The 14,909-nt window shown below is 38.6% G+C and overlaps 1 protein-coding gene across 3 annotated transcripts in view; it reads left to right on the forward strand.

Annotated features, from left to right (window-relative positions):
• agbl4 (AGBL carboxypeptidase 4) overlaps window positions 1-14,909 on the forward strand; it is an 861,886-nt gene that overhangs the window by 595,035 nt on the left and 251,942 nt on the right. For all 3 annotated transcript variants that reach the window (XM_061882975.1, XM_061882976.1, XM_061882977.1), the window contains exon 6: window positions 6,179-6,218. In XM_061882975.1, the coding sequence (XP_061738959.1) occupies window positions 6,179-6,218 (40 nt within the window). The remainder of the gene's footprint in view (window positions 1-6,178; window positions 6,219-14,909) is intronic.

Genomic DNA, 14,909 nt, shown 5'->3' on the forward strand with positions numbered 1-14,909 from the left:
ACTACAAAGGACACTGCTTCACTTTTCACTTTAAAGACACTTTTTTTTAAAATATTTTCTTGGATTTTAAAATCTTTGTTTGTTATTTTGAACATATTGTACCGTGATATTTTGATATCTTTGCATCCCTACCATCCATTTTCTACCGCTTGTCCCTCTACTATGCGAAGCGAAAGCCATTTATCAACAACACCCAGTTCCTTGGGCAAGACACTTTACCCACCTGCTCCCAGTGCCACACACACTGCTTTAAAAATGTAACTTAGATATTGGGTTTCACTATGTAAAAGCGCTTTGAGTCACTAGAGAAAAGCGCTATATAAATAGAATTCACTTTACTTCAACATCAAGAAATACATGGAGAATATGCATGCAGGATTGGCATTCACAGTTCTACTTTTGTCCAGCAGATGGGGCTAAGAGTGATAATTGAGCTCCTTGATGAGTTTGAATAGTGAGATCACAGATTTTACTACACAACTATTGTAAATAAGTGTGTGTGTGTGTGTGTGTGTGTGTGTGTGTGTGTGTGTGTGTGTGTGTGTGTGTGTGTGTGTGTGTGTGTGTGTGTGTGTGTGTGTGTGTGTGATGTAGTCACAGTGACATCTGCGGCTTCTGCAGCTCAGCATGCATGCACATTTTTTTTGTGTGTGTGGTCCATGGTTGTCCCGATACCAATATTCTGGTACCGGTACCAAAGCTTTTCAGTACTTTTCGATACTTTTCTAAATAAAGGCGAGTACAAAGAAATTGCATCGTTGGCTTTATTTTGACAAAAAAAAAATACTCTACCCATAGAAACATATGTTTATCAACAACACCCAGTTCCTTGGGCAAGACACTTTACCCACCTGCTCCCAGTGCCACCCACACTGCTTTAAAAATGTAACGTAGATATTAGGTTTCATATGTTTCTATGGGTAGAGTGGCCGTGCCAGCAACCTGAGGGTTCCTGGTTCGATCCCCAGCTTCTACCAACCCAACCTCGCCGTGTCCTTGAGCGAGACCCTTCACCCTTGCTCCTGATGAGTCGTGGTCAGCTCCTGCCATCAGTGTGTGAATGTGGAAAGAGTGTCAAAGCGCTTAAAGCGCTACACAAATATAACTCATTTCCCATTTACTGATTAGCATTAGCGATTTTACATGGTGATTTCAACACCTTCAAATTAGGTAATGAAAATTACAACTACCTGAACGTTACAATCCAACAGCTGGTGTCAGAAAGTGTTTTAGTCTTATCTTATTCTGACGCATTTTTGAGACGTTAGATTTCCTGTGCTTTTAATTTGGCGATCTAGTCTGAGACGTCATTTCCTGTTTGTAGCGTTTCTGCGTAATATGGGCTCTTGGTTGATTGTGCAAACAGCATTGTGGCCATTCCTGACTAAAATACCACACACACGCACATACCCACACACACCTAAATCACACTTGTTCAATTTCACCCTAAGGCAGGGGTGTCAAACTCAAACACAGAGTGGGCCAAAGTTTTAAAAGCGAACAAAGCCATGGGCCAAGGTTGAACAAATGAACCTTTTAATGGGGACCCAAACAAGTTTTGCATTGAATATTGAACAAGCAAGGCTTATATAACTTTATAGTGACATGCAAAATCAAGTTTCAAATAATAATAATTAAAAAATATCAATGGCATATCAAATAAAAACAAAATAAAAAATAAAAATTGAATGCCTCTTTTCGGCGGCGGGGTTTGGTAGTTCTGGGTATTTGTTCTGTTGTGTTACGGTGGGGATGTTCTCCCAAATTTTGTCATTCTTGTTTGGTGTGGGTTCACAGTGTGGCGCATATTTATAACAGTGTTAAAGTTGTTTATACGGCCATCCTCAGTGTGACCTGTATGGCTGTTGACCAAGTATGCCTTGCATTCACTTGTTTGTGTGTATAAGTTGCATATATTATGTGACTGGGCCAGCACGCTGTTTGTATGGAGTAAAAGCGGACGTGGCGACAGATTGTAGAGAACGCCAAAGGCAGTGTTTTTAGGGCCCACCCCCAACATTGTTGTCCGGGAGGAAATCGGGAGAAATTCGGGTGGGGCACTGAACTTCGGGAGTCTCCCAGGAAAATCGGGAGGGTTGACGAGTATGAGTATTAGCGGTGAATGTGGCGTTAAAGCGGCGGGCCAGCTCTAATGTTAATTTGATATTGCCTCAAGGGCCAAATGAAAGTACACGGCGGGCCAGAGTTTGACACCCATGCCCTAAAGAGTGCCTGAAAGCCTTTCTGTGGTCTACTCTCTGACCGGGGTCCTTGTCCTAAGAAGATATCAGACCAGCATTCCGCATCCAGAGTAAGCTACTCTATCACAGCGGGTGTGTAACAAGCACAACATTTACAGTACAAACACTTTGTAGGGTGCAACATAACACATTCAGCTACTTCCGCGTCAGACAACACACCTTAGATGGTTTGTACAGTACTGCCATCAACTAGATAGCTTAATCACCTCATATTTAAATGTTACTTTCAAATGATTACCATCTATTAACACGCACAAAAGTACCGAAAGGTGGTACTGTGTCGGTTCAAATGCGAGCAGTACTCATCTCTTGTTGTGGCCCTCAACAACCGATAGTTTTTATGCCACGGGTCGGCTCGAGTGACAAACCGCATTTTACACTAAATCAGAAGTGGGGAACGATATCACTCGATATCACAGTCACAAATTCGGAGTAGAATCGATGTTCCAACGCCCGAAAACACATAAATATTAATAATTGTTGATAAATATTTTGATGCATTTACAAAATACGTTGAAAAAAGTATTGGGACTGTAACATTGTTATGAGAAGATTGACGCCATGACGGCAACTATACTCTGTGCCTTCCTCCCTGGCTCCGCAGCTAGGAGTCCCTCAGAAGGCGGGCCACGCCTCCACGCCGCAACCAATGTGTGGTCGCCATCAGCGTGTTGGACTTCAGGCCCGCATGTCAAGTCGCACCACTCTGACTATTCTAGAAGAGTCTCTTTGCTTCCCCCTCCAAGATACTACTTAATGTGCCTGAATGTAAATGATGTGTGGCTTTGACCGTGACCTAGCCAGTGTCTCCACACACACACACACACACACACACACACACACACACACATACTTTCTTTGGATATCTTCCTTCCTGAGGGACTGTTGGTTCAAGAGGGCTGAGGTGTTGATTACTGCAGTCGTGTGTGTGTGTGTGTGTGTGTGTGTGTGTGTGTGTGTGTGTGTGTGTGTGTGTGTGTGTGTGTGTGTGTGTGTGTGTGTGTGTGTGTGTGTGTGTGTGTGTGTGTGTGTGTGTGTGTGCGTGTGTGTGTGTGTGTGTGTGTGTGTTGCCACCCTTCTTGAGACACCCACTATGAAAAGTTTAGTCCATATGAGGAGGTGTGAACAAGTTAGGACATAAATCATGAAAACCATTTCATCTAATAGAGAATGTCTCATTTGCACCCCCTGGTGGTGAAATCTATCATAATGTGGGTGGTCCCCAAAAAGTAGGTTTTAAAAGTGCTCCCCTCTAGTCAACATATGAAATAACCAGTGTGTGTAAACATTTGAAGTGCTCCCCATCTGGCCAACAAATGTAATAACATATAGAAATGTGCCCCCCTTTGTCCAAAATTAATTAAAATAAATGAAATATATTTATCGAGACTTGCTGTAAAAATGAAGTAAATATTGAAAATTAATAACCAATTACCAACTTTTTTTTTTTAACTAAAACCAGTCTTTTCCTCACAATGTGTCAACTTTTTTCTTATAAATTTGGGAACAATTTCTGCTTCTGTAATTTTCGCGGAAAATTATTACTTTTTTATGTAAAATTATTACTTTTTAATGCAAAATGGTGGCATTTGTCATAAAAAAAATTCAGATTTTATCACAATATTGCCAACTTTTTTGTTGTTCTTGTAAAACAATAACATTTTTTTGAGTAAAATGATGACTTTCGTCATAATTTTGCCAAGTAAAATTCCGATTATTATAATATTACCAACATTTTCTAAGTTTTCTTATAAAATTGTGACTTGTGGAGTAAAATCACGACTCTTGATAAAAATGCCAAAACGTTGAGCTTTTTGTTGTAAAATTGAGTAGAATTCCAATTTTTATCATCATATTGCAAAGATGTTCAGTTTTTATTGTAACATTTTGACTTGTATTGAATAAAATTAGGGCTCTTATTATCATACTGCCAAAATTCTTAGTTTTTCTTGTGAAATTGTGACCTTTTTCTTGTGAAATTCCAACTCATTTTTCACAACACGCTTTTTTTATATTTTCATAGTATGTATATATTATTAATGTTGTTAATACACATCTTTATATATCTAGGAAGGCTGGTCCTAAAGAGGTCTCAAAAAATGTAACAAATACAAGTGTGTGTGTGTGTGTGTGTGTGTGTGTGTGTGTGCGTGTGTGTGTGTGTGTGTGTGTGTGTGTGTGTGTGTGTTCCCACCCTTCTAGAGACACCCACTACGAAAAGTTTAGTCCATATGAGGAGGTGTGAACAAGTTAGGACATAAATCATGAAAACCATTGCATCTAATAGAGAATGTCTCATTTGCACCCCCTGGTGGTGAAATCTATCATAATGAGGGTGGTCCCCAAAAAGTAGGTTTTAAAAGTGCTCCCCTCTAGTCAACATATGAAATAACAAGTGTGTGTAAACATTTGAAGTGCTCCCCATCTGGCCAACAAATGTAATAACATATTGAAATGTGCCCCCCTTTGTCCAAAATTAATTAGAATAAATGAAATATATTTATCGAGACTTGCTGTAAAAATGAAGTAAATATTGAAGATTAATAACCAATTACCAACTTTTTTTTTTTTAACTAAAACCAGTCTCTTTCCTCACAATGTGTCGACTTTTTTCTTATAAATTTGGGAACAATTTCTGCTTCTGTAATTTTCGCGGAAAATTATTACTTTTTTATGTAAAATTATTACTTTTTAATGCAAAATGGTGGCATTTGGCATAAAAAAAATTCAGACTTTATCACAATATTGCCAACATTTTTGTTGTTCTTGTAAAACAGTAACATTTTTTTGAGTAAAAAGATGATTTTCGTCCTAATTTTGCCAAGTAAAATTACAATTATTATTATAATATTACCAACATTCTCTAAGTTTTCTTATAAAATTGTGACTTGTTGAGTAAAATCATGACTCTTTTGATAAAATTGCCAAAATGTTAAGCTTTTTGTTGTAAAATTGCGACTGTTATTGAGTAGAATTCCAATTTTTATCATCATATTGCAAATATGTTCAGTTTTAATTGTAACATTTTGACTTGTGTTGAATAAAATTAGGGCTCCTATTATCATACTGCCAAAATTCTTAGTTTTTCTTGTGAAATTATGACCTTTTTCTTGTGAAATTCCAACTAAACTTTTTGACTCGGGGTGATGTCGCAGGTTTGACCCGTAAGCCATCTCCAAAAGCGTTTTAGAGAATTTGGCAGTACATCCAACCGGCCAAAGGACCGCAGACCACGTGTAACCACATCAACAATTGGTTTGCATAACCAAAGAACTTCTGCACAAACTGTGAGAAAGAATCTCATATGCATGCTCATCGTCGTGTATATATATATATATATATATATATATATATACTCCGAGCGCGATGTTGTCTCGTTATCGATGGGAAAATGCATTTTTGGAGAATATGATTTGCCTGAGCGGCTAGGAGACACCAGGAGTAACAAGTGGTAGGAAATTGATTAAAAAGGACAGATTTTAAAAAATGTTAATAATTTTAAAGAAATAAAAAGATAACATTTTTTGGGACGCTGCTGGGCCAGATCCGGCCTGCAGGCAGTTATTTGTGGACCCCTGATTAAAAGTTTTGGTGTTGTTTACTGCCGTCTTCGTCATAATTTTAGTTTTGATGTTGTTTACTGCTGTTCTTCACGTATCTCTTATGTTTGACTGCCATCTACTGGCTACACTTATCATTACACCATGTACCAAATAAAGTTGCTTCGAGGTCGGTAAGCACAACCAAAATGATGCCGTACATTAGGCCCACTGGGTTACAAGGGGCACTGTTCATTTTTGAGAAAATTAAAAGATTTTACGTGCGCCTTATAGTCCGAGAAATACAGTAATTTAATTTTTTTTTAAAGTTAATCAGTTGACAGCACTCGTTTAAACGTTTTCTTTGTTTCCTTCCAGCAACAACGCCATCTGGACTTGTTGACCATCACAAACTGTGGTAAGTTTTTATTTTCATTTTTTGTTCCACGTTCTGCTGAATGAGAAGCACAAGTGTGAGATGGACCAGTTTGCCACCACCATAATTCCTCTTCAAAGACCAACCTTGACATTTGAAAATAAAACGACATATGTTGGTTGGAAGAGGACGCCATGTTGCTGTTGGGCCGCCGTGCCATCACTTGCAGTTGTTCACTGATGTGGAGAACCAGATGGGGGCTCCGGCCCATATGTCCAAAGAATCTGCGGGATCTAATGTGCTTTGATTGGAATGATGCAGACGTGAGGCTTCTGCAGCACAGGTTAATTCTGGAGGTTTACGTTGCAGCTGTTGTTGCAGATGATGGCGCTCTTCACAGCTTGGTAGAGGACAGCCAAGTGTGAGAGCGACTTTAAAAGTGCCGCAGCACCTTCTGGGACACTAAAACGAAGAATCTAACTTTGATTTGTCAGCTTTGTCTTTTGACGCCAGAGCTGCACGGCTAATAACGTCTGCGAAACTCGGTATTGGAGTGAAGGAATGGGCCGAAATAGAAATGTTCTTGAAGGAATCTGAAGAGATGAAGCAAAATCGGGAAAGTTGGAGGCTGCAGATCATATCAAATATGACTTTTACATACGTGTCCCCTCTGGTTGAATCTTTTGCAGTTTGAGAAGATCCAGTCCGCAGAAGATGAGATTTGCTTATAATTATATTCCATCATTTATTTTTCCCTGAAATTACACATTTATCATTCAAAAAGGGACGGCGTGGCGCAGTGGGAGAGTGGCCGTGCGCAACCCCAGGGTCCCTGGTTCAAATCCCACCTAGTACCAACCTAGTCACGTCCGTTGTGTCCTGAGCAAGACACTTCACCCTTGCTCCTGATGGGTGCTGGTTAGGGCCTTGCATGGCAGCTCCCTCCATCAGTGTGTGAATGTGTGTGTGAATGTGGAAGTAGTGTCAAAGCGCTTTGAGTACCTTGAAGGTAGAAAAGCGCTATACAAGTACAACCCATTTATCATTTTATTTAATTAGAAAAAAAAGCGTTCATTAGTATTACTACTATTGATAATTAGATCCTAGATTCCTCTTTTTGATGGCCGGGTGAATCGCTTTTGGCTTCAGGGCTGCGTTGTGTGCATTTCTTTGCCGCGATGACGGTGAGTCCATAACACAATAAATGGCCCATTGAATAATCGTGTGATTGCGTTAGATTTATTGATCCAATCCGCAGAAGATGAAATTTGCTTAAAATTATATTCCATCATTTATTTTCCCTGAAATTACACATTTACTATTCAATTACAAAAACGCTTTCATTTATATTGTGTTTCTTTAATTGTTGAATGAGTGTAATCAATACAAATTGATCAAATCTGTGAATAACTGCGATAGAGCGCACCCACCTTAGTATTATTACTATTGATAATTAGATTCCAGATTCCTTTTTTGATGGTGGAGTGGATCCCTTTTGGCTTCATGGCTTTTGTGTGCATTTCTTTGCCGTGATGACGGTGAGTCCATAACGCGATAAATTGCCCGTTGAATGCTTGTGTGAGTGCGTTGGATGTATTGATCCAATCCGCAGAAGATGAAATTTGCTTAAAATTATATTCCATCATTTATTTTCCCTGAAATTACACATTTACTATTAAATTGGGAAAAAAAGCCTTAATTTCTATTGTGTTTCTTTAATTAATGAGTGTTACTAACACAAATTGATCAAATCTATGAATGACTGCAAAATAGCGCACTCACCTTGGTATCAGTACTATTTAGATATAGATCCTAGATTCCTTTTTTGATGGGCCGGTGGATCACTTTTGCCTTCAGGGCTGCGTTGTGTGCATTTCTTTGCCGCGATGACGGTTAGTCCATAACGCGATAAATGGCCCGATAAATGATTGTGTGCCCCTGAATTTTAAATAACTTGGTTCATGCACAGCCACTGCAAAAGACCGCACACAAGAGCGGTGCTGTGTGGATGCCGTGATCTGTGTAGTGGTGAAAAGCAGAGATTTTTTAAAAATGGTATTAATGCCCACATGTTAGAAGTTGATGATGTGCATTTACAATTGGTCTGTATTAGTTTTGGACTCACCCTTTCACTTAAAGCATGAGTGAGGAATGTGTAAAGAATGGTGTTTCCTCGATGTGAAGACCCGACTTGTCCGAAATAAATATCTGCTCACAGATGACACCCGGTGGTGGCATGAGCACACTGCAGCTACTCCTGAGTAGCTCCTTATTGCTATTTAGTTTTTTCACACTGACCATGACACTTTTTGACCACTATATAAGAAGTACTGTTGTAATGATTATACAACTTTTGGAAATTTCCGTGTACATTCAAATACTACAATGTAACATACATTTTAATTAAAATTTTTTTAGTTTTTTTATGTCAGGGTGCGTGTCATTTCCACACCCACTGAGTTGAAATACTAATAGAACCGGACATAATTGATGTATTTATTTATACCTGCATTATCGGGATACTGAAGGTTTATGTACAGTATGTAAACTTGTTTGTGCTGCCACCTAGCTGGAGGCGTGTTTATTGTTCAAAAGTGAAAATAGATGCTAATACTGAAAGAAGCACTGATTTATTATAGTAAAAAAAAAAAAAGAATGAAGGTTATGGCAAGCAGGAAAATTGTTAGGGTAGAGTGTGTTTTCTCCGATCACTTGATGAATCTATTACTAAAATAACCAAAAGCTGCAGCCCTAAAGATCTGATACCAATACCCATTTAAGTATTAATACTATTGATATATAGATCCCAGATTCCTTTTTTTATGCCCGAGTGCCTCATCTGTGCCTTTGGGGCTGCGTCTTGTGCATTTCTTTACCATGATGAGGGCGAACTCGTTTAGCGGATAGACCAGCTATTTCAGCTTCTGCCATCCCAAGTCACTGCTGTTGTGTCCTTGGGAAAAATAAAAATAAATAAATATAGATGTGTTTATGTAAAGCGCATTGGGACACTTGTGGAAAAAGTGCAATATGAATATGATTCATTTCATGATGACGGTGAGTCCATAACGCGTCAAATGGCCAACTGAATGATTTGTGTGAGCCTGTTAGACTCAATTTGAAGATATATATGTATATTTTTTGGGATTGCCCTAACAACCTATTTGGCAATTTCATTGGCCGAATGTGTCGAGGCAAAATTCCCACTCCACAAACTAGACGCAGTGTTGTATAACTCGCATGGTTCAAAAGTTGCTTTTGATAGTCCAGAATAGTGTTGTCCCGATACCAGTATTTTGTTACCAGAATTGGTACCAAAATGCATTTCGATACTTTTCGGTACTTTTTGATACTTTTCTAAATAAAGGGCACCACAAAAAAATTGCATTATTGGCTTTATTTTAACAAGACATCTTGTAGTACATTAAACAAATGTTTCTTATTGCAAGTTTGTCCTTAAAGTAGTGAACATACAAGACAACGTGTCTTTTACTAGTAAGTAAACTAACAACGGCTCCTAATTTAGTCCTGCTGACATATGCAGTAACATATTGTGTCATTGATCATTCTATTTTTTTGTCATAATTATTAAGAACAAGCTGTATAAAATGAATTATTAATCTACTTGTTCATTTACTGTTAATATCTGCTTACTTTCTCTTTTAACATGTTCTATCTACACTTCTGTTCAAATGTAATAATCACTTATTCTTCTCTTCTTTGATACTTTACATTAATTTTGGATGATACCACACATTTGGGTATGAATCCGATACCAAGTAGTTACAGGATCATACATTGGTCATACTCAAGTCCTCATGTATGTCATATTTCCTGAGTTTTTATACATAATATACATTTCAAAAACGAAAGAAGATTTTGTGATGCTAAAAATTACCGATGTAACCATAGTAGTATTATCTAGATATGCTTCTGTACTTGGTATCATTACAGTGGATGTCAGGTGTAGATCCACCCATGGCGTTTGTTTATTTGGTGACGCCGGTGAAGCATGTTGCAGGGATGATACTTGTAAGAAACTTTGTCGCCATGGAGACGAGGATTAGTGATTTAGAAGTAGCTAAAACACTGCAGACTGCCGATGGACTTTTTCCATGTCTTAAAGCAGCTCTTCTTGAGGGTGTTTCAGTGTTATAACTTCACCTCTATCGTGAGTTTTTAAGCCAAAATGTCTCCATTCTCCCTTTTCTGTCTACACACTGTGTCTGCTTGTAAGTACTCCGTGATTATGCGCTGCCGAACATGCTCCTCTGCTCGTAAAAACCAGCAATGACACGACGTGACGACGACACGGGTCTGGAGGAGTAGGGGCCCGGTACTTTTTTTACATGCTCTAATTATTTTAAAACCTCTTGTCACTCCGGCACTTACCAAAGGCATACAGTAAAACATTTAGTGTGATGTAAGGATACCATCATGAAAAGTACATTTAATTAAAAAAAAAATTATTATGGTCTTACCTTTACTTATAAATTAATTCCATGCGCAGCTCCTTCTGATCAAAAGAGTCAAAAACTTGTTTATAGAAGTCTTCCTTATCTTTCTTCAGTTTTAAAAGTCTCTCTGTCTTGATGGAGACATTCCTTCATTACCTCCTGCTTTGATTGAAATTCCAGTTTAGAAAACTGCTATCAGACCGTTGCTATCAGTTAGCTCGGCTCCTCAAGTGCAGGCGACGACAGAATTATCCTCGGACAACTCCCCTTCCCGTTCTGCTCCGTGGATGATCTCTTTATCCCACCGCTGCCACCAAGAAGTGTTATTGTATAAATAATACACTGGTTGTTTAGGACTGGAACATGCTTTATTTCAGCCCGGTTGTTTACATAGCCAGCAAAGAAGTAGTGGTGTTACATCCTAAAAGGTCCGTCGTGCACCCCCCGCGTCAAATCCGTTCCCAGCACATATCACGTCACTCGTTGTCACTTCCTCTGCAGCCGAGTAGTTGCAAGAAGGATCACTAGCGCCCTCTACCACCAGGAGACGGGAGTCATTTAATGACTCATATTTGACACACGCAGCTATGGTATATTAATAAAACATAGCTGCTTACTGTTATTTTTAGCATATTCAATAGCTTGGACCTTAAATCCTACTGAATAGCTCTTAATCTTCTTCCTTTTATGCAATTTCAAATGATTGAAATCAGCCTCCTCCATTTTGAAAATGATGACAGGGAAAGTGTCACTCGTGACGTGACGAGTTTGACCAGGCAGTAATACTAAGCATGCGCTAATTATTTTGCGAAGCGAGTTTGAGCCGGCAGTATTTCAAGGCAGGCGCATACTATCAGAGGTGGGTAGTAACGCGCTACATTTACTCTGTTACATTTACTTGAGTAACTTTTGGGATAAACTGTACTTCTACGAGTAGTTTTTATGCAACATACTTTTACTTTTACTTGAGTATATTTAGAGAAGAAACACTACTTTTACTCCGTTCCATTTATCTACAATCAACTCGCTACTCGTTTTATCGATCTATTAATGTTTGTTTTGGTTAATGACAGAGCTTCAAAGTGGGAACTACACATGCCTGCGTTTCACCAATCAAATGCAGTCACTGGTGACGTTGGACCAATCAAACAGAACCAGGCGGTCACATGACCCGACTTAAACAAGTTAAAAAACTTATTGGGGTGTTACCATTTAGTGGTCAATTGTGCAGAATATGTACTGTACTGTGCTATCTACTAATAAAAGTTTCAATCAATCAATCAAAAGTGTAAAGGAAAAAAGACACTTTTTATTTCAACCGTACTTCCCGTCAAAAGCCTAAAGACTGATCGCACAGTTCCTGTCTTCACAATAAAAGCGCCGCTCCATCGCGCCTGCGCTAACAAAATAAGAGTCTCTGAAAGCCAACGCAAACAAGCTAGCAAGCTACGGAGTTTGCCGCCAATGTATTTCTTGTAAAGTGTATAAAAACCAATATGGAAGCTGGACAAATAAGATGCCAAAAACCAACGACTTTCATGTGGTTTTAGACAGAAAAGTGGAACTTTTTTTCTCCTCCATTTGAAAACGTGAACGTCTGATTCCAATCAATGCAAGTCATCAGAATCAGGTAATACACCAACTTATATTCTTGTCTTCATGAAAGATAGGAATCTATATGTTAAACATGCATGTACATTCATTAAAACACCTTTAACATGTCAACAAAAACGGCAAAATAAATATAAATTATATTCTGTATATATATATATATATATATATATATATATGATGTGTGTGTGTATGTATATATGAGGTAGATCCCCTCGACTTGGTCATTTACTAAGTAGTTGATAAACGTTGAAAAACTTATTGGGGTGTTACCATTTAGTGGTCAATTGTAGGGAATATGTACTGTACTGTGCAATCTACTAATACATGTTTTAATCAATCAATCAATAAATGCCTACTGAGACTATGGTGCTGTTAAGTTATTGTGGCTCAATGTGCCATTTTTTCATTCTATTTTAATGTACTATTATTTAATATATATTATTGTTTTAGTTGCTTAAGAGATATTCCTGACTCTGAATTTGCTCATTGCTATTTTTATGTTTGTGTGCATTATTTGTTGCCGTAATCATTAAAGGAACAGGTTACTCATCAGTTACTCAGTACTTGAGTAGTTTTTTCACAACATACTTTTTACTTTTACTCAAGTAAATATTTGGGTGACTACTCCTTACTTTTACTTGAGTAATAAATCTCTAAAGTAACAGTACTCTTACTTGAGTACAATTTCTGACTACTCTACCCACCTCTGCATACTATATGCCCGGCGGCTATTCAAGGAAATACGGTAATACCGATATACCGTACAAGCCTAGTCCAGAGTTTGATATCAGAACTCCTTCTCTCACGTGATCAAATTGTGGCGTTTCCGGTTGCCGTTCCATGTTGTGTTGTTGTTTCAGTCACCTTCAGCCAACACTGTCTGGTCTTCATGGCTTCCTTCCAACGTCACGGGGGACGCTAACAAGTAGCATACGCCCTAATTTACCCCACGTGAGCAAAGTCTACCTCCACTTAATTGGCTGACATGCGCAAAAGTAAAAAGGGGGCGGGACGTAACGAAACCCCGGCTTATCTATTAACTTTCCGAGCGTGGTTTCGCACACTCAGGCAGGCGAGCGCCCACACGCCGACCCACTCCAAGCGCTCTCGACCCTCCTTAATTGGACACTTGAGCGGCACGCGGCTGCATCTGGCTGCTGTTGAACACAGCCTGACATTTCAGACTGCTGACCTTTCAAGCCCCGCCACAACTAAATAATCATTAGTCCCGCCAACCGTTTCACCGCAGCAAACAGCAACACAAATGAACTCGCCGCACACACACACACACACACACACACACACACACACACACACACGCACTCTTGTATTCTGTACCTTCTGGAGACCTCTGAAAAAAGCCTCCCTCTTTAGGACCACCCTTTCTTGGTATATTAAGTTGTGTATTTACAACATTAATAATATATGTAGTGAGTCTTATGCTGCATTGTGTAGTTTTTTATAAGTCGGAGACACTCCACCATCATTTATTAGACACCTTTGTTGGAAACATGAAACACATACACAGGTCTGTACTTTTCTGGTGGAGTGATACCTCATCATCAAAAGTCCGATAGAAGAGAGAATAAACAACATTCATTCATACAAAAAAAAAATTTAAATTACATGAACAAAAATGTTTTATCACAAAACAATAATAATAATAAATAATACACAAATCCACGTACCTTTGTTGGAAACATGAAACACATACACAGGTCTGTACTTTTCTGGCGGAGTGATACCTCATCATCAAAAGTCCGATAGAAGAGAGAATAAACAACATTCATTCATACAAAAAAAAAAAAATTTAAATTACATGAACAAAAACGTTTTATCACAAAAAAATAATAATAATACACAAATCCACATACCCTTCATTTTACTCAACGAAAGTCACAATTTTATAAGAAAACATTAGACGCGACCCCAAAAGGGACAAGCAGTAGAAAATAGATGGATGGTTAGATGCAATGGTTCTGTATAGGGACCATGATTTCGGTCCTAACTCGTTCACCGGTCCTCATTTTTTCGGTACTTTTCCTTGTTGGTGTCTCAATAAGGCTAGAAATACAAACAATGACAATAAAAACTATTCTGATTCTGATTCTAATTCTATTAGACACGACCCTAAAAGAGACAAGCGGTAGGAAATGGATGGATGGTTAGATGCAATGGTTCTGTATAGGGACCATGAGTTCAGTCCTAACTCGTTCACCGGTCCTAGTTTTGTCGGTACTTTTCCTTGTTGGTGTCTCAATAAGGCTAGAAACACAAACAATGACAATAAAAACTATTCTGATTCTATTAGACGCGACCCCAAAAGGGAAAAGCGGTAGGAAATGGATGGATGGTTAGATGCAATGGTTCCGTATAGGAACCATGATTTTGGTCCTAACTCGTTCACCGGTCCTCATTTTGTCGGTACTTTTCCTTGTTGGTGTCTCAACAAGGCTAGAAATACAAACAATGACAATAAAAACTATTCTGATTCTGATTCTAATTCTATTAGACACGACCCTAAAAGAGACAAGCGGTAGGAAATTTATAAATGGATATATGCAATGGTTCTGTATAGAGACCATGAGTTCAGTCCTAACTCGTTCACCGGTCCTCATTTTGTCGGTATTTTCCTTGTTGGTGTCTCAACAAGGCTAGAAAC

Source organism: Nerophis ophidion, linkage group LG22 (assembly GCF_033978795.1).
Source record: "Nerophis ophidion isolate RoL-2023_Sa linkage group LG22, RoL_Noph_v1.0, whole genome shotgun sequence".
Taxonomy (NCBI): domain Eukaryota; kingdom Metazoa; phylum Chordata; class Actinopteri; order Syngnathiformes; family Syngnathidae; genus Nerophis; species Nerophis ophidion.